The sequence below is a fragment of the Leptosomus discolor genome, chromosome 9 (genome assembly GCF_034619465.1).
Source record: "Leptosomus discolor isolate bLepDis1 chromosome 9, bLepDis1.hap2, whole genome shotgun sequence".
NCBI classification, from domain to species: Eukaryota; Metazoa; Chordata; class Aves; order Leptosomiformes; family Leptosomidae; genus Leptosomus; species Leptosomus discolor.
This window is the reverse complement of record NC_141399.1, coordinates 25,677,453-25,697,062: the sequence shown is the minus strand read 5'-3', so window position 1 is coordinate 25,697,062 and position 19,610 is coordinate 25,677,453. Positions and strand designations below refer to the sequence as shown.

The window sequence follows — 19,610 nt, the reverse complement described above, 5'->3', positions numbered from 1 at the left end:
GAGGATTGGGTTAAGGATCTTTTAGGTAAACTAGACATGCTCAAATCCATGGGCCTTGATGGGATGCACCCACAGGTGTTGAGGGAGCTGGCAGATGCCATTACAAAGCCGCTCTCCATCATCTTTGAAAGGTAGTGGAGGACAGGAGAGGTGCCCGAGGACTGGAGGATAGCCAGTGTAACTCCAATCTTCAAGAAGGGCAAGAAGGAGGACCCGGGAAAATACCAGCCAGTCAGCCTCACCTCCATTCCTGGGAAGGTGATGGAACATGTCATTCTGGCTGTTGTCTCCAAGCACATGGAAGAAAAGAGACTATCAGGAGTAGTCAGTGTGGATTCACTAAGGGGAAATCATGCTTGAACTACCTGATAGCCTTCTGTGATAAAAAGACTGGCTGGGTGGATGAGGGGAGGGCAGTGGATGTTCTCCACTTTGACCTTAGCAAGGCCTTTGACACTGTCTCCCATCACGTCCTCATAGGTGAGCTTAGGAAGTGTGGGTTAGATGAGTGGACAGTGAGGTGAGCTGAGAACTGGCTGAAGGACAGAGCTCAGAGAGTTGTGAACTGGGGTGCTGAGTCCAGCTGGAGGTCTGTAACTAGCGGTGTTCCCCAGGGGTCAGTACTAGGGCCTGTTGTATTCAATATACTCCTCAATGACCTAGATGTCGGGACAGAGTGTATCCTCACCAAATTTGCTCACAATATGAAGCTGGGAGGAGTGGCAGATACAGTGGAATGCTGTACTGCCATCCAGTGAGATCTGGACAGGCTGGAGAGCTGGGTAGAGAGGAACCAGATGAAGTTTAACAGGGGCAAGTGTAGGGTCCTGCACCTGGGGAGGAATAACCCCATGCACCAGTACAGGTTGGGGGTTGACCTGCTGGAGAGCAGCTCTGCAGAGAGGGACTGGGAGTTTTGGTGGATAATGGGATGACCACGAGCCAGCAATGTGCCCTTGTGGCCAAGAAGGCCAATGGTGTCCTGGGGTGCATTAAGAGTGCGGCCAGCAGGTCAAGGGAGGTTCTTCTTCCCATCTACTCTGCCCTGGTAAGGCCACATATGGAGTGCTGTGTCCAGTTCGGGGCCCCCCAGTTCAAGAAGGACAGGGAGCCACTGGAGAGAGTCCAGTGGAGGGCTACAAAGATGATGAGGGGGCTGGAGCATCTCTCCTATGAGGAAAGGCTGAGAGATCTGGGGCCTGGAGAAGACTGAAAGGAGACCTTATCAACACTTCTAAATATCTAAAGGGCGGGTGTCAAGAGGATGGAACTGGGCTCTTCTCGGTGGTGCCCAGCAACAGGACAAGGGGGAACGGGCACAAGCTGGAGCACAGGAAGTTCCGCCTCAACATGAGGAGGAACTTCTTTACTCTGAGGCTGACAGAGCACTGGAACAGGCTGCCCAGGGAGGTTGTGGAGTCTCCTTCCCTGGAGACATTCAAAACCTGCCTGGATGTGTTCCTGTGTGACCTGCTCAAGGCTGACCTGCTTTGGCGGGTGAGTTGGACCAGATGACCTCCAGAGGTCCCTTCCAACCCCTGCCATTCTGTGATTCTTGTAAGGGATATGTGTATCTGCTGGAGGAATCCCTGGAATGGGTGGAAAAATGATCTTGATTCCTGTGATAGAACATATGACACTACCCAGGATGTTGCACCCTGTAAATATAATTTGATAGATGCCTTACAGTGTGGTGTTACTCAAGTACATTTCCCTGATGGAAGCCTGATAATAAAAGTGGACCCAATGTTGCGATTTCATGATTATACTGAGGATAAATGGGATTGTAGAACCACACAATGCCCTGCATCTTTTAGTTTAGCTTGGGGATGTTCTGATGGAAAGCTCCGTTCGATGTTACGATTAGAAAGACGTGCCGGTCTGGCATACGGAACAGCAGTTCCCTCTCTGTGTCCAAGCTGTATCTTCTCATTTAACCCTAGGAGGATGAGAAGATCGACCGATGTTCAAATCCTTAATGAATTATCACCTCCCACCTTGACCATGGGACAACATGTCTCTTTTGCTTTACAGACCATCTTCATCCCTGCTCTAACTGCCACTGAAAATTGAGTAGCTTTAAATAATTTAATTTAACCTGGCAAGTTCAGTTACCATCTGATTGGGCACAGATTGCCTTCAAGGAGCTGAACCGACAGGTGCAAGAGGTTCCAAAATGGCTCTACAAAACCGTTAGCATTGGACATGTTACTCTTGAAAGAACGTGGAGTTTGTGGAGTGTTAAATTATACGTAGGATGAATGTTGTGTTACTATTCATAATGCTCCTACTACCACAGAACAAACCAGAGCTAAAATGTTAGAAATTTCAAAGGAGACCCAGGAACTATTCCAATCCTTACAACCAAGAGATTGGATCCCAAATATCTTTATGTCTCTGGGATTTACAAGCTGGAGACAACGGTTAACAAATATTGGACTTATTATTTTAATCAGGTTCTTCTTGTTAATGGTAGGATTAGCAGCCGTCAGGACTATGATTTCTTGAATTACTTCTCCTCTTTTCCCCTCTGTTCGCTCTGTTGAAATCACCACTCCTGACAAAGATTGGAGCTCACCTGCCAGAGCTGAAGACCACCACTGCAAAATGGATGTTTAAGTCACATGGTGGTGTGAAGGACAATCTGATTTTTTCACCTTAAACTGTTTTGCAGATTTTATGTATGTGTCTTGAACAAACCTATTTCACAGTGCAAGCTTTATGTATTAGCCCTACAACCAGCCTGCTTTGCAGTGCAGCTTGCTCCAGGGAAGAAACAAGCCCTGCGAAGATGGAGCAGTGCTCCCTCCTCGGAGACAGGAGGGTGGAGCAGTGTTCTCCCTTCAGAAACTTTACTTGGGGCGATTAACAAAAGGGACTTCAGCTGGAGCAGCTACCCAACCTCCCCTATCGAAATGGACAAACCCTTCAGAAGAGGGGTGTTTCTGGACTTGGGGAGGGCCACTTCCTCATCTGCAGGTGTACACTGGACTTGAGGAGGTCCACTGCCTTATTTATAGTGGACAGAACCCTCTTGGAGCCCTCAAAATATTGCATACCACACCTGCATCCTAATTAGCATGGAAAGCAAGAAGAGGAGGGGATAACGTGAACAGGACTCATGAATAGTAATGAAGAGGGACAACAAAAATGCCAATAATCAAGACACCGGCGTGCACCCACCACCAAAGAACCAAAGACCAGACTGGACCTGCGAGACGTTGCTGGACCCCAGGAGTGGTGACATCTCTTTCTCTTTCTTTCTTTCTCTTTTTTCACTTCTCTCTTCCTATTATTAGACAGAACTAGGAAAAGCCATACTTTTACTCGATCCGTGAAATACTATTTTATCTGATCTGTGAAACATTACCTTTATCCTGTCTGTGAAATATTACTACTAATAAAGCGTGTTATTGCTGCCAATCTACTGACCAAAGAGGGTTATTAACTCGCTACCTTTGCCGAGCAAAGGGTTCTGCCGTGTAAAGGAAAACCCCTTTAAAAGGGAGGATACAAAAGAGTCACCTACCCCGAAACCCACCGAGTGGGAAGGGACAGGCTCCCGCAAATAACTTCTTTTCCAGAAAGACTTTAAGCTCTCAATGACTCGTAGGAACAATGCTAAATGTGTTCCTTCACCTTACATCATATGTGACACAAATGACTGCTCCTGAGTAAGATTAAAATCCACAAACACACACAACCACCCCGTTGTCAAATTTGAATACATTTGTATTATTTATTGGCTGTATTAAATATATTATCTATTTGATAGTTACAATTTAGTAATACAACGCATGGCAGCTTTAACATAAGTTTGAGATACCTTGATGTTACAATACAAGAAAACAGAAGATACCGAGCACATTAATGCCATTAGGGTTCAGCCATCTGGAATGGAAATTGCGGACGCTGGGTCAATGCTACGGTTGGCTTTCCCAGATACTTTTTGGGAACAGGAATATTTTGTGGCATTTACAAAAGAACTTTAGTTCACTTTTTAGGGGTTGTGACTTGTTAGTATTTACTCTGCAATCCTAATTTATCTTTTAAAATTATCAGAAGTATTATGGCCAAATAAACCTCGACAAACTTAATTCTAAGAGTTAAAGAAATAACCCTTTGGCAATGGAGATTTGCTGAAGGCAGTCTTATTTGCTAAAAGCAGGCTATGAAGAGAAATAAAGACAGATTGTAAACTCTTCTGCAAACTAAAGACTAATATCTGTATAAAACTCTTTCTGACACTGGAGGGAGAGAGATTTCTATGATATAATAAATGATTAACTTAAAGTTCTGCTACAAGTAGAACAATACATTCAAACATACATTTTCCAGGACTTTAATCAAAATAAATAGAGTACAAAATGAAGAGTACATTTTGAAAAGATTAATTTCAGATTGCACCATAAATCTACTTTTAAGATTATTGATACTATGTCATAATTTAGGTTTTCCACATCTGAAATACAACACAATGCCTCAAACTCTAACACAACATTATTCATCAACTGCCATAGGAGAAAGACCCTTAAAGTGATTAATTACTGGAAATACTTAACCTGTAGCACTATCACATCCAACATTCCACGTACAAGTGCATTGCTCTGATGTATATAAAGTGTAGCCACAGTCTTTGCAAAATACGCTAAATACACCTTTCTATGGTCTATTCCAAACACTGCTGGGAAGACCCTTTTGAAACGTGTGAGTTCCAGCTTTCGAAATACCTGCTATAAAGCAGACCACTGTCAGACTCCTCATCAGGTATTCACAAGCAGATTTAACAGGAACAGTCATATGTAGTGCACAGTGTCCACAAAAAAACACCCCCCAGGAAAACAGGAATAGTTTCAGAAAAGTTCATAGCAGGCTGAACATTCCCACCTAGAAAACAATGGAATGTGAAGCTGCTACCACGGGGACAGCAAGTCATTTAAAACATTGTAGAAACGTTACCTAAAAAGAGTTCTTTCACGTACAATTTGATAATTCAGATTAAGTTAGAAGGGCATCCAAAAGCAGTCTGAACATTTTATTTTTTAGGTTAATAACAGTACAAAAACATTTGCTCAGTTTGAGCCAAATAGTGTAACATTTATCATAAATGCACTCTTTCTCCTTAAAGACAATACCTGTGCTTTTCTGAGAACACTGCAAAGATTTCATCAGCAGCACAGGAAGTTACTTTTCTCTCAGGCACTGAGAGTGAAATGTGGATTGGGCCAACAGCTGCTCACCAACAGCAGAACACATTTCATTCAGAAATGTACGATACAAAAGGGGCCTCTTCTGCAGCGTGACATACCGATGCCTTTGCCATAGGCACAGGACGTCCTGCTCACATCTTGTCTGGCGCTCCAGTTAAAACTCTAAATTCTGGCACCCTCTACTTTAACACCTGAAATGATTATTACTGAATTCAAAATATTAAAATAACTGTAAAGTAGTAACATCACTAAGCCAATGCTCTGCTTTCCTCCTACGGTCTATTAAATGTTGCACGCGCTAGTAACGTTCTGCGATGCAGTACTGCTCTAAGCCTAAGCATTTGTGCTGCTGTATTTCACGTATACCAAACTACAACAATACCCAATTAAACGCTGCGGATCGACTACCACTGCTCTAGTTGTACTTGACAAGGACTCGTCCTATCGATGCCTTCTCTCTCAAACTGCCCAAAGGGCCCCACTTCGAATTCAGAGAGAGGAAGAGCGTGCGCACACGCCAGCGCGCACGGTAAGGCAGTTGTTTTGCTGTTTTATTAACAGCTAACCCTGATTACAGAGGACCCAGGATTACCCTTTCTACAAGAAATCTGTGTTCAGTATTTGGAAAGGATCTGCCAACTCAGCCTCACTGTTAGCCAGCAGCAAAAGTGGAAACGCATGTAACTATACATTCCCAGTGAGGATTTTAATTAGAACTAACCATAAATACCCAAAGTAGCGCCTGTACAAAAAGTTGAGTACTGAACAGGCTCTCGTCTACTTGATTACGAAGTACTGAATAACAACAGCAAATAAAATAGCAACCACTGCAAATCCGCAGAGAAGAACGATAGCGATGAAGCGCTCTTCATGTAACGTCTTCTTAGTGTCTGCCAACTCCATCGTCAAATCGGCACACGGTGGAACCAGCTCTTGTTTCTGAGATGAGAACGCTGTACTGGGACTGTAAGGTCCATACAGTTCTTGTGATCCAGCAGAGTCCTGGGACTGACGGCCAGCACAGACTCTGATCCGATATTCACAGTTTGCCTGCAAGCTGGTGAGGCGGAAGGAGGTCTCTGGTCCCTTGTATACCTGGTCAGAAGAAGAGAGAACCGCTTTACGTGGGATTCGACTTACAGACAGCACGCCGCACTTTCCGTTCCACTTTCTGAGCACATGCAGCGCTGGACGCTGCCTGAAGACGATCTCTTCAAACCAACTGAATAGACTCAGCTTTTATTTCTTAAGAATCTAGGATTCATTTTCTTGTGAACAATCCAAAGCTTCCTGCTATGCCCCACACTGACAGACCTGGATTGTGAAGCTGAGAAAAAGAAAAAAGAAATCATCCTGCACAGCTATTGTTCTGTATAGTTGCCCTGAATGCAGGGCAAGTGCTGTCCATGACTAACAAAGGCAGTGATGCTGCCAACCATAAGATTTAAGAATCAAGACAGCCAAGGGAAATGCTAGAAGAACAGGATAGAAGTGTGTTATCCCCCCTCGAGATAACCAGCTCTCCCAATGACTCAAACCCACGTTTGCAGTCATATGCTTTTACAGTACGAGCAAAGGCTCAACAGGGAAACAAAACTTTATCATCTTTAATCTGGGGCAACCATCAATGCCGTGAAGAGGCAAAACGGCAGGATCTTACACTGGAAGCTGTCCTCGCCCATGGTAACATCTCACCAAGAGAGAATGAAGCATCCTGGGAGTCAGGATTGTAAATGGAGTCTCTGGCCAAACGGAAAACTATCCCTGCCACTAGCGTTACCAAACAGAATCTCAACCTTCAAATATAGACATCTTTTTTTGGCAAGAATTTTTCAAAGTAAAAATCCCCCTCAAGTTCACGATATTAAACAAAAGGTACCTGATCAAACTCTCTCCCAGCAGCAAGCTGCAGGATGTAAACAATGGAATCTCCTTTCATTGGCTGTAAAGGTTCCCATGTGATTTCATAAGTGTTTTCTTCCAGCTGGTTTGCTTTGGGTGCTAGAAAACAGCAATTTGTTGGCATTTTAGAAAAAGAGAACAATGGTCTTTACGAATGTTCTTGTTTTTTTAATGAGAAGGTCCAAAATCACCAGTTACTACAGTAACTCGTTTTCACAGTTAACACAGCAAGTGGGCACTGGTTTCTACAACAACAAGGAAGTTTTCTCACTCTGGCTTGAAATATGCTTTGCTTTTATACATTTCCCATTGAAAATGTTTAACGCAGTGTAAATTGGAAAGGTTAAGTTTTTCCCAATATATTTGTTAACAATGTAGGGTAACTGTCATTCTCAGAGGTAACAGTCATTCAAATTATTTTAAGCAGTTAAAATCTGTTTCATCCTTTCTTTTTTGCTGCTATATTTCATGACATTAGCTTAAAAATGATGATTGTAATGTTTCTAGGTTACACCTGTCTTTCTTTTGAAGCTGACAAGATGAGCTTCTGATGTCTAATGCTTGTACAGATGAGCAAGCACTTTCAAACCACCAGAGAAAAGAGTATTTATGTCCATATATTTCCAGAGCTGAAGTGACATGTTATAAACATGGCTGAGTCAACGCAGGTCTGATCTTCAGAGGGACCTTCTCTACTGGCAAACTTTAATGTTCATATTAGTGAAGGAATCAGAGGAATTATTTGTGTTTTCATGTGCCTACATGCTGTTGTAACATATAAAATCATAGATAACCCTGAAAAATTACTTTCCAGTTGAAAAAAGGTAGAAGAAATCTTCACAGCCAGGGGTGGAAGAGCTATGGCGTAGGAGATGGCCACACACTTGTCCTACACCAGTAGAGCCCTTCTTATACCAAGATAAAGCCCATCAATGCCAGTCTCTGTCCTCTGGCAAAGGCCCTGGGAAGACGCTGGGCTGGGAGGACAGTCAGGCTGCAGCATTCCATCTAGCACAGAACTGGCTTGCGGAAGTTCTAGTGCAGTGTAAGCTCGCTCACCTTTAAGAGATGCGGGTGGAGACTTATTTGTGGTGAAAGCGTAAACCTCAGAAAACCCTCCCTCTCCAGCATCATTATATGCCTGGATTTTAAAATAGTATGTAGTGGATTCACTGAGTCGCTGTACTTTGTACGTGTGACAAGGACCATTATAAACGGTAACAAACCTGGAAGAAACACACAGAATACAGACAAATGAGACTTATTCACGGATCACAAACCTGCCTGTCAGTACCGTCAGTGGAACACCTTCATACCTAACTTAGGCACGAAAAAGGGACAACGTGTTCCAGGTGCCCCAGCTTCCCACGTGCATGCACGATGAATGCCAGGCAGTTCGAGCTTTGCTGCTCTCATCAGCAGTTCATGAAGGGCATTAAATCAGCACCACACCCGACTCGTACTGGTGTTAAGTCTTAATTTACATTCAGGAAGCATCATTCAGCCTGTCCAGGCACGAAGCTACGGCCACATGCAGGCTACCACCGAAACTACATGACCAAACTCTGGATTTGAATCAAGAGAATAACCCTTGTATATACTAGATATGTTGCAATTTTGAGTTAAAGAACAGCTGTCAACCCATGTTTCCTACAGGCAAAATGGACTTCATTTTAGAATTTCCAAAAAATAAGAAAACCTGGCAACACAGGAAGATGGTAAGATATTACTATTTATATAGTATTTACTGATTACAAGTAAATACTTGTGCAATGGCTATTAACAGCATTTTCTGCTAGAAAGACAGGATGCAAAAACACAAACAAAAGGGCAAACTTTGGGATGCCCAAATGACTTATTAGTGCAAAGAGAGAATACTTAAAATGTCTTAGAAACTTGATATGAAGATGTAAAGCAACAATATCCTTAATTCTGTTCTGATTCTCTTACCTGCCAAACCTGTCCTCCATCTGCAAGTTGAACTGTGTAGGGTTGGTAATTAAAGCTCTGCTAGGACCTTCGCCCCATTTAAGTTTAAGGCTCTGGTAGCTGAAGACCACGCACTCCAGATGAGGAGGGTCAGGAGGTAGTGGTTTCGTTTTGGCTTTAATGGAATGACTGAAAGGACCAACTCCGAAGCTGTTTATAGCCTGTATTCTAATTCTAGAAATGTGAGAAGAGCAGCGATAATTTACTGTGGTCCTGAAAAAATGCTAGGTAAAAACGCAAGAGCTAGAAGATGTAAAGGATATAACTCCAAACAATAAAGCAATTCAAGTGCTGACGGAAATTAACTGTAAAAATAATCTACTTCAAAACAAGTCAACATAACTCCATTGTTTTCCACATAATGAAGCTCCCGTGTTTCGCAGTGTTGTTCAGGTTTATTCTGTTCAGTGAAGAAGCGCCAGCGTCCTCCTCATTCACCCGAACTGTTCACCTCCCACTGCCGATCCACCACCTAAGCTCAGCTTTAACCAAGACTAAGCAAGCAACACAGGAGCAGCTACTCTGCTCTTGCCCGTACATGCATCCTCTCCTGGTGAGACACTGATGATCCCATTATACGCATTGCTTCAGAATAAAAAATTCTAAACCCAGAAAACTTAGAATAAAGCCTTGGCTTTGAGGCAGAATGTTAATGTTAATCTTAACACAGCAATCTTAAACTCTTCCTGCTAAAACATCATGTCTGAATCTGGATATTTCAATTCTTTTTTGGTTTTGGTTGGGTTTTTTTTGTTTGTTTGTTGGTTTTTTTTGAGTTGCAGAGTGAATTAGGCAAACAGTCTGTAAGCTGAACGAAAGATTGATCTGAAGATTTAAAACACTCCCCTCAAAGCTACTGACTGAAAATCCTACAAACGTGGTTTCAGAATAAAAGGATTAATGACTACCTGTACAGAGTGTCAGGCAGCAGATTCTCGAGAACATGGCTTGTATTTCTTCCAACAGTTACAAGCTGCTTTTCCCCATATTCTATATTATATCCAGTGATCTCTGACCCATGACAACATGGTTCTTCCCATTGAATTGCAAGGCATGTTGGCAAAGGAAGAGAAACCTCCATTTGATCTTCTTCAAGTAAATGCAGTACTGACACTGCTGCAGGCACTGATGCAGGGGTTGTCACCACACCGGTCTCGCCAAACGATCCAACTCCAGTGACATTCACAGCCTGAAAGAGACACCACAGATAGTTTACCGAACTGACACTTTTCTAGAACCAGACAGTCACATCTATTGCACTTCCTTCCACATGTTATTAAAAGCAATTTGGAAGAGAATGGAAAATGTCCCACGTAAAATGTAAACAGGGCAAAAGGTCCGGTATTTAATGCAACACTGGATCTACAATTCATTTCTAGAAACATGTAGTTAGGAGGGACTTGGGGAGAAGGGAAACCATTGCCACCAATTACCTTCTCTATCACGTTAGTAGGTGACAGTACATGGCTTTATTCATCTCTTGCTGACATTTTTCTTCAGACTGTATGTACTGTTCATTTGCTTCTTAACACATAACTAAAGGCTTTCCATACCTGGACTCTGCAATAGTACGTGGTTGCAGGTGTGAGACCTTTTACTTCATAGCTCTGGCAAAGGCCGGTGTAAATGATATGCATTGATCCTTCCACCTGTCCCCAGTCCAGTCTGTATTCACCGATTTCTGCACCATTGCATGCAGGACTCTGTGGGTTTAAAATTTTCTTTCAGCCCTTGCACGTACACCATACAAGTGTGATCTCTCATTACACTGACAGAGACAGGGGAAGAGAAGCACTGGGGTGGAAACAGAGGTCTTTTCCACCATAGCCAAGGGCATGACTTTAAGTTCAGCTTGTTAAAAGGTTTCCATCTAGACACGTGGCTGTAAGAACAACACAGCTTAGACCAGAGTTTTGAATGACTCACAATCTCTTACCACTTGGATGAATATATTGCCTATTAGTTACCATGCCATGAGGAGGATTAAACGTCACCTGATTTATTCCGTTAAGATGGCAATTCAGAGCGGACAAAGTTTACAAACCCAACGTACACTCTCTAAAGAAATGGACTTAAAATATTCCATCTCTACATTTGCTATTTCTTCCATTTCTGTGAATCATACATGTGTGACTACAAATCTAAAGGCCAAATATTAACTTGTGTATTACTGAAAATCAGTAACACCTACCTCCCAGGAAATTACAGCACAAGTCGCACTTTTACAAGTTATCAGGGGTTTGCAACATGGGTCAGGGGGTCCTGGAGCTGTAGAGATCTCTGCTTTGCCAGAGTGAGGGCCAAACTGCAAGAAAACATGCTTGCATGAATCCAGTGACAGCAGCAGAGCAAGAACTGATGCACAAGCGTCTGAAGAAAGCAAGTTATTTATAACTTGATAGAGAAATAAATAGACGAGTTCAGTGCTTAGTTTCACAGCACCGTTTAAAAGTCCTTTCAGGTAGTTTGCTCTATAAACTGGCCCCGTGCCTACAGGATATTTGCAGTCCTCCCACCGCTATGGTTTTGTAACTCCTCCTTCCCCTGTAGTCAAGATCTGGCTTCCAGAAGCAGCTGGGTACTGTTTCAGAAAGACTTTTATGCCACCAACATGTATCCCAACCTTGTTCAAACTTGGCATTATTTGAACACACCCCTCTCTACACAATACTATTCCCACACCACCGCTTGGCAGAGTCTACTATGCTAATTGTAAAACAGAAGGTAATTTCTGAAGGCACAAACGTTAAGTGGTTATTCGCAGCCAGAAATGGAGGATTTAGACTGCAAAGAAATGACTAAAAGTAGTCAGAGAATGTCTAGCACTAACTTTGGACTAGTTACCTGAGGTACTGACAGTAATCCAGTAAACAACAGCAGAAATGCAACACAGTGAACATCCCCATAGTCAGGGACATTCAGTCCGTCCTTCAGCCCTTATTTATTGAACCTTCTTTAAATTAAATTTTTTATGCTGTAAGAAATTTTCCTCCTTCAACAGAACTCCGACATAACACAGAAGCTACAGAATATCATCAGGCTCGTAAGGCAATAGTATCTTTACTTGTGTAAAAAAATATTTGATCTCGTTAGCACAGTGGTTACCCCAACTTTATTTGCTGCTCGTATCCAGAAGCAGTATGTTCTCCCAGGAAGCAGGTTGTTTATTACACATTCAGATGCTGGGCCCTGGTACACTTGTCTGCGTTCATCTTCCTCAGAGTTTGCCATCTCTATAGCATATTCTGTAATGTCGGAACCTCCGTCTACAGATGGTGGGCCTATGAAATAGAGATTGTTCTTTTTTCCCTAGTAATTTCACAGAGCACTTTTTCTTTTAAATTGTTTCTAATCAGCCTTCTCAAGCTAAAAGTTGAGTCAGATGGATTCTAAAAGCTAGAGTGCAGGCTTCTATCATATAGCTGAGCCCAAACAGTTTATGAAGCTTGCTTTTTCCTCCCCTAGACACCGATAGATTAGTTTAATATGGCCTTCATCATTTTTTCCATGTATTTTCCATGTATTTCCTTCAAAACCAGTCTATCTTCATTACTTGTTGATAATCTCCTTTACGGAGATACAAATAAGAAAGGCGTGTTGATTTTTAAATTGCCAAACACGTGGCAGCAATGGGGCAGTCAGCAAGCTTTCTCACAGAAGACGTTCATGTCTGCTGTAGTCTCACTGCCCCGTTGCACTTGCATGCACCACCAAACCGGAGGCAGTCAGCAAGCTTGTGTCTTCTCAAAAAACCCCAAACGGCTAAGGACATGGACTACATCTACAGATTTTTATTTCCTGCCCCCGAGTTCTACAGGTTTTTCATTTGTGTTCTGACATTTAAAATCAGAATACCATTTTGCTCAGAAACACTGGTGCTTACCCCACTGTAAAGTGATCTCCTTGGGCTTAGCTTTGCCTACCAGGCACGGAGCGTGACATGGCCCGGGAGGAACAGCTGATGTGGTAACAGTCACAACATCAGAAGCCTAGCAGTAACACACGTTATTTCAGAGTGGAAACACAGAACAACATTTCACTAAAACATCAACAGAAATGGTTTTCAGAAGCAAATTTATTCTCATTTTTCTCACCTGGCTTTCACCACCTTTACTGACACAATAAACTCTCATTCTGTATGAAGTGCCAGGCTTGAGATGATCACACACGTGTTCTCTCTGGGAACCACTGTATACGGTGTCCCATTTACTTCCTGAAGAAAGAATATAGTTCACGCTACAAAACTTTTGCAAAAATCAACCTTGAAAATTCTCTCACACAATTATTAAGAAGTCAAGCCACAGAATCCAATCAGAACGATCCATTACGCAGAGAACATGCACAACCCAACACACACCTGTGAAAACAGAACAGCAACCGCTAGAACAATGAGCAGCGAGTCCGTACACTGAATTAGCGCACAAGCTGAAGTAGCGCTTAAAGATGACTGCTTACCAACTGATGTTTCTGAGATTTCCAAAAAGTATTTAGTAATGTCTGATCCTCCATTATCTTTGGGTGGTTCTGAAAGAAATCAACATCTTAAAATAAATTATAGGAGATTTAAAAACAATGCTTTATTGTTATCAGCTTTTTCAGAGAACATATTAATTTACTACAGAATACACTCAAGTAGAAAGCTCAATTCCAACAGAAACAGAAAACTGTGTACTTATATGTTCACGGTATGTTTTCCAGAACAATATTTTTTCTATCATTAATGGTGGTTATGTCAGGAAGAAGAGTAACTAGAAAAACACAGCAAATTTCAGGTATCATCTCTTACTTTAAGAGCACCTGAAAATTATTTGAGCATCACAGTAAACCTAGAGGCTATTCCAACAGCCAATACCATTGTCTGCTCCTCCAAAACGAACATGAAAACCATTTATTTTGTACTACAGCCCCAAAATAAATCAAGTTGCAATCTTTTGGTAATCCCAAGTATTTCTCCTGCAATACCACTATCTGCAGAGACAAATCATTAGCCTGAGCTCGCCTCTGTTTTTTCATCTGCACTACTGAGTGCCCATACAGACAAAAGCAGCACTCAAATACAGCGCTAGCAAAAGGCAACTTACCCCATGCAACCTTCACGCTGTGTGCGTGGATCTTGCCCTTTACAGCTGGTTTACTTGGTGGTCCAGGTTTGTCAGGATTTGTGCTGTGTTCCACCACCTCACTAGGACTACTTTTTCCTTCGCTGTTGTAGGCAAAAAGCTGTTTCAGGAATGAATGGAATATATAAATACTTTATTGAATGACAGGTAATATCCCGCTGAATTACACAATTCTATGGAAAAAAAAAACCAAAAACCAAAACAAAATCCCAAGACAAGACAATTTAAAAGAAAACAAAATTAACTAGCGTGAAAAAATCTGATTTGTGTTATGATTCCACCAAAACCTATTATGACAACAGAAGTGCTGCAGCTAATTTTCTGTTGTCTCCACAAAAAGCGTCTTAACTGTATGAAAGTGCTAAAACTCCAGAAAAGCATACAGTTGGAACTAAATTAGAAACAAAATATAGTACAAACCCTGAACTTATAGGATGTACTCCTCCTCAGGTTTCTTAAAGTGCACGAGAGTTCATCTCCATTGTACTGTGGCTGGAAGCCATAACCCTGTGAAGGAGGGAGAATAAGAACAAACGCACTCACTGATTTTCCACAATAAAACAGAAACCAGACGAGATTGATCAAATTATTTTTTTAGCATGAACTTCACCTTAGTTTCAGGAATACATGCGACAGTTGCCCATGACTGCAGTATTTTGCAGCATTTTATTCAAAAGTAAAATGCAGAGTTCATTTTTTACAGGTGCTACTGCCTATCAGGCTTTTACCCATATAACAAACCCAGCACTTACAGAACCTTCTTCTTCCATGTCCAAACTGTAAGTGAGGCAGTCATCTGCAGATACCCCGTTAGGTGGGCTCCACTTCACCGACAGCCAGGTCACTCCCGCTTCAACGACCACCGGGGGCAATGGGGCCAGTGGGACAATTCCTGCTGTGTAGTATGTCACTGTCTCGCTGAACCCACTGGAAATGTGTTTTAAAAAAAATGTTAACAGCAGCGGACAGAGTCAATGAGAAAATAATGGATCTGATACATTGTGGTCATTACCTCATTCCAATATCATTTTTTGCAGCTAATCTGAGTGAGTATTTTGTAGAAGGAGAGAGTTTGGTGAGTTTATACTGCTTCAGATGCCCGTAGTAGCATTCTTTGAAGGATCCATTCTTCCCCTTTTAAAAAACGCGAGAACAACCTGAGTCACTTTTTGCATGGGGACTGTATGCTCCCTGCTAAGGTCAACTTCTTCACTCTAAATTTTCCTAAACTTCATTTCACTAATTTGATAGTAATTAAAAACCCATGAGTAAGCCTAAAGAATGCAATCACAGTCCTACTGAGTATGCTGACAGCAATCCTGAGCATCCTTGATAATAAAACTGCATCTCGATTGCAGTATCTATTTTTTAGCACTGTAGACTTGACAAAATGGTAATAAACAACTGCAGGGGAAAACAAAACACATTTTCGAAGTTTTTTATCACTTTGGGGTACATTACAGTAAGAAGTTCAAAGGCTGAGTGATATTTGTGACAGCTACCAAAGCTACAAGGCAAATGCTCATCCATTTAAACAGAGCACAGGAATGATGCTCTGAATGACAAGAGCCAAACGAGGGATTTTTACACTATCCTCCTGGAGGATCCGAAAGGACTGGCTACTTGAGCTGCTGCAATACTAGTCATTTGAGTCAAGCTTTTTAATTGGCCCGTCCCTTTAAAACTGTCTGGACAGTTGCACTGAAAATAGCTAAGTACCTAAGCAAAAAGTATTTTTAAGTATAACTGGTCTACAGATGTCATTATGATTTTTTTTTGCACTAGAAAAGGTCTTACCTCATCCCATTCTAAAAGAAAATTGGTTATTTTGGAACCATTGTCATTTGAGGACTGAAAGTAAAGAAACAATGAAAAAAGTTAGAATCAAATGGTCGTACCTTTATAAGTATTTTTGCATATTAAAAAAATGTTTCAACAATTGAATATACTAAACTTCAACTGCCTTTTAAAACAAAATATTTAGCGTAGAGCTGGTGGGAATCTCCAGCAGGCATATGGAACAGCCCTCCTCTTCCACAAACACACCTGTGATAATCTGAAGCTCTACTGTGGGTACAGACACACATATTCAGTAAAGTGAGTTAGAAAGGGGAAAAACTAGCAGGTGCTTTAGATCATTTAATTCCTCATTCCTGATGTCTCTCCAGGCAGCTGCACTACTTCTATTCATTCTGATAGTTAAGAATATGAACTTAGGAATAGTTTTCTTTTATGAATAATGCAAATTATGTTCTTACAGCTTTTTTTTCCTTGTGTCCTTGCACTGTGTGTTCACCAACTGTCTGAGCATTCAGACAAGCTGCATTTGTGCTTGTTATGACATATGAATTGGAAACTTTCTACACTTTCTAAATATAAGTTATACAAATAATTTAACTAATTAAAGTAATTGAACTATAAACTGTTTTCCAGGTATAAGCATAGTCATAAGAAAAATCACAAAAATACAAGAAAAGTTAAGTCATATCTATTTATCATCCAGGAACCCCAAGCAAAAATATAAATGCTCTATCCTTTCCTATGCTGCCAGTTCAGAACAGAACTTTCCTATGGAACAGCTCAACTTAGAGAGACCTGCTCCCACCTCTAGCACACTAGAGCCGTACACAAGAAACTAAGTCAATGCTGAAAGAAAGAGGAAGAAACGACCGTGATTTCATTCAGCTATCAGTCTTAACCGAGCAACTGAAAAGCCAACACCTAAAGTATACACTAAATTATTGACAAAGCTACCTTAAAACATTCCTTACACAAACACATCAGACTGCTCACCTTCCACTGCAAGCTCAGGCTGGTTTTGGTTCTGTTAATCAGCTTCGGTGCAGCTGGACAGTCAGGCTCACAACTTTCTGTAGTGAAACTTACTAATTCTGAAACGGACTCTGTTATGGAACTGCTGGTTGCTGAAACTCTGAACAAAGGACAATTAATTATGCTGCTACTGCATTAGCACCTGAAAATTTAAGGAAAGAGTTGTCATCTCTAGAAATGCATTTCACCACAAGCAGTGGTTACAGCAACAAGACCAGCCTGCTCATGCTACAGGAAGCTAGTGCCCAATCCCTCTTCTTTCACATCGTTGATTCTAAAAGCCTTTTTGTTCAGGAAGAAATAACAAAAAGTGAGTTTATGATGTTGCTCCAGGTTCTAGTAACTGACGCTCACATCACAGGAAACACTGTTCTACATTCTACGTTCAGGGAGACAGTGGCATGCTGACAGATCAGCGTGATGGAGATCACACTGGTACGCTCACTGCTCTTGAGGACTCCATTTGGCACCCTTCGTTCACTTCATAGTTACTGTCTATCACAGTGAAGATCTTTTAGTGATGCAATACACATGGGAGACACGATGAAAACTACAGCAAGCATTACCAAACAGTAACAGAATACCTGACTTGAACATTTTGCTAAAAAAGACCTTGGTTCTAATACAGACAACACTTACTTGTGCAAGAGTACGGATACTGAAATAGGCTAAATCAGCTCTGCAGGCAGTACAGCCACGTTTTTCAGTGTAACTGTTTGAATGGGACAGTCTCTATAACAGTCATGCTCATTTATGTTCGTTTTTGAAGAGCAATGACTTAACAGACGTTTCAGAAATACCGTCCATCTTATCAGATGAACTGTAGGTAAAAAAGCTGCCCTGGATGGAAAGCAACACCGCAAACCAAACACACACCATGCTACACTGCGCAAGAGGAGCTGTGCGGAGCATTTAACACATACAGAACTCTTCTGCAGTTTAAGAACAGGAGTTTGCTTCAGTAAATCTTAAAATTTGTCTCCTGTGCCCAAGCCCTGAGGTGCTCTCTTCTGCTAATGGATCAGTGTTCTCCTGGCTTGTTTAACCAGCTTGTCTTTCTCCTGACCAGTTAAAACACCTTCTCCAGTAATGTTTATTTACTCTGCGTGGCAATTCTTGAATGTCACATCTTGTTCCCTTGTAAAACAGCAGCTAACTTCTCCCCATTTCAACCAGCTTCCACTTCCTTTCTTGTAGTTTAGAGAAGCAGCTTTACAAATCAAACTGACAAGTCAGACTTGCAAATCCATGTTCAAGGCTAAATTATTTTCTTTATGGCTGCTTTCAGCCTACAACAATCGCTTTCACCAAGTCCAATCTTCTTGTTCTAAAAAAATACCAATAGAGGATAACCTAAAGTTTGCATTTGAGAAACACAAAGAGACAGAGAAGATGGCAGGCAAGGAAGTGAGGCGAGGTGACATTTTAATGAAATTAGAAGCTAAGTGGGAATTTAGATAGCAACAGCAGTGTCCACAGCTGCAATATTTTTGCAGAATATTCCTCAAGTTGTTTGTGATTGCACCTTTTTTATGAAGCTACAATAATTTCGCAATTAACATGTTAACAAAAGCATTAAGCATTTCATTCCCAGCAGCATACCTGGCATGATAATCAGTTGCTGGTCTGAGATCAGGGAGTGTAATTGTTAATTCTTCCCCACTGTGAAAGGGAGAAAAAAAAAAGTTACAGCTCTTCCTCATACTTTAAAGGAAAAAAGGTTATTGAAAAGCAAAACCATGTAGCGCACATTTAATTTTCACGTTTCCCATTGTCCATGTAACTCTTAGTGATATTACTTAAAATTTATTTCATGTGAAGTAGGTATGTCTGCAAGTCAACAAACAGCTCCTGATAGAGAGATTGCTGATTGGTTAATGTTTTTAAACATCAGTATTGTGCTTAAATGAAGAAACTAAACTTACACATAGACAGATTTAAATTTTCCATTTTTACCACTGTTGGATATTGCTACTTCAAATGTAAATGCTGCTGGACTATGACTATGGCTCTCTCCATTCTGTGAACTAACTGGGAGATTCCAGGACAGAACGGCTGATCTTGCTTGTATATCAGAAACCTATTAAAAGCATAAATAATGCAAGTAAGTTTGCTTTCTGTAATAAAAGGTATATTAGTCAATAACATGGTGTTGCTAGTTTGCCTGTGAAGTTCCTCACTGGAGGAATTCTTTACCTCTGTAGTGGAAATATTGTGTCATCACTCAATTTTCTAAAATACCACATTAGAGAATTTCCCTTCAAACACTAAACAAACGTACAGACACACCACACTGTCTCAGTGTACGAAGAGAAAATGTCTACTTCACCTGCATTGTTCACATCACTCGTTTGGAGCAAATTTTCAGATTTGGAGCCTTGAACACTGACACCAGAGCTATATTCAGGCACAGTCAGATGGCCTAACTTTCTAACTCTCTCACATAATCTTAATATTTATCTGCTAAGCTATAGGATAGCAAGAGGTTCTGATTTTAAGTGCTCATGACTAAAATTTTTGGTCTAAGTTTTTTGCTGCTTAATTCCCATACTCCAAA

General features: G+C 41.3%; 1 protein-coding gene across 1 annotated transcript in view; it reads right to left on the bottom strand.

Moving 5' to 3' along the window:
• Nucleotides 1-5,020: 5,020 nt before the first annotated feature.
• LOC104351145 (fibronectin type-III domain-containing protein 3a) overlaps nt 5,021-19,610 on the bottom strand; it is a 30,433-nt gene continuing 15,843 nt past the window's right edge. The window contains exons 7-25 of the mRNA XM_009957171.2: nt 18,979-19,133; nt 18,656-18,715; nt 17,015-17,153; nt 16,019-16,072; nt 15,234-15,355; nt 14,974-15,148; nt 14,642-14,728; nt 14,183-14,321; nt 13,557-13,625; nt 13,196-13,314; nt 12,985-13,090; nt 12,207-12,382; nt 11,293-11,406; nt 10,655-10,804; nt 10,010-10,290; nt 9,063-9,275; nt 8,172-8,338; nt 7,090-7,211; nt 5,021-6,305 (exon numbers count right to left, since the gene is read on the bottom strand). Of these exons, the coding sequence (XP_009955473.2) occupies nt 5,988-6,305; nt 7,090-7,211; nt 8,172-8,338; nt 9,063-9,275; nt 10,010-10,290; nt 10,655-10,804; nt 11,293-11,406; nt 12,207-12,382; nt 12,985-13,090; nt 13,196-13,314; nt 13,557-13,625; nt 14,183-14,321; nt 14,642-14,728; nt 14,974-15,148; nt 15,234-15,355; nt 16,019-16,072; nt 17,015-17,153; nt 18,656-18,715; nt 18,979-19,133 (2,766 nt within the window). The 3' untranslated portion in view covers nt 5,021-5,987. The remainder of the gene's footprint in view (nt 6,306-7,089; nt 7,212-8,171; nt 8,339-9,062; nt 9,276-10,009; nt 10,291-10,654; nt 10,805-11,292; nt 11,407-12,206; nt 12,383-12,984; nt 13,091-13,195; nt 13,315-13,556; nt 13,626-14,182; nt 14,322-14,641; nt 14,729-14,973; nt 15,149-15,233; nt 15,356-16,018; nt 16,073-17,014; nt 17,154-18,655; nt 18,716-18,978; nt 19,134-19,610) is intronic.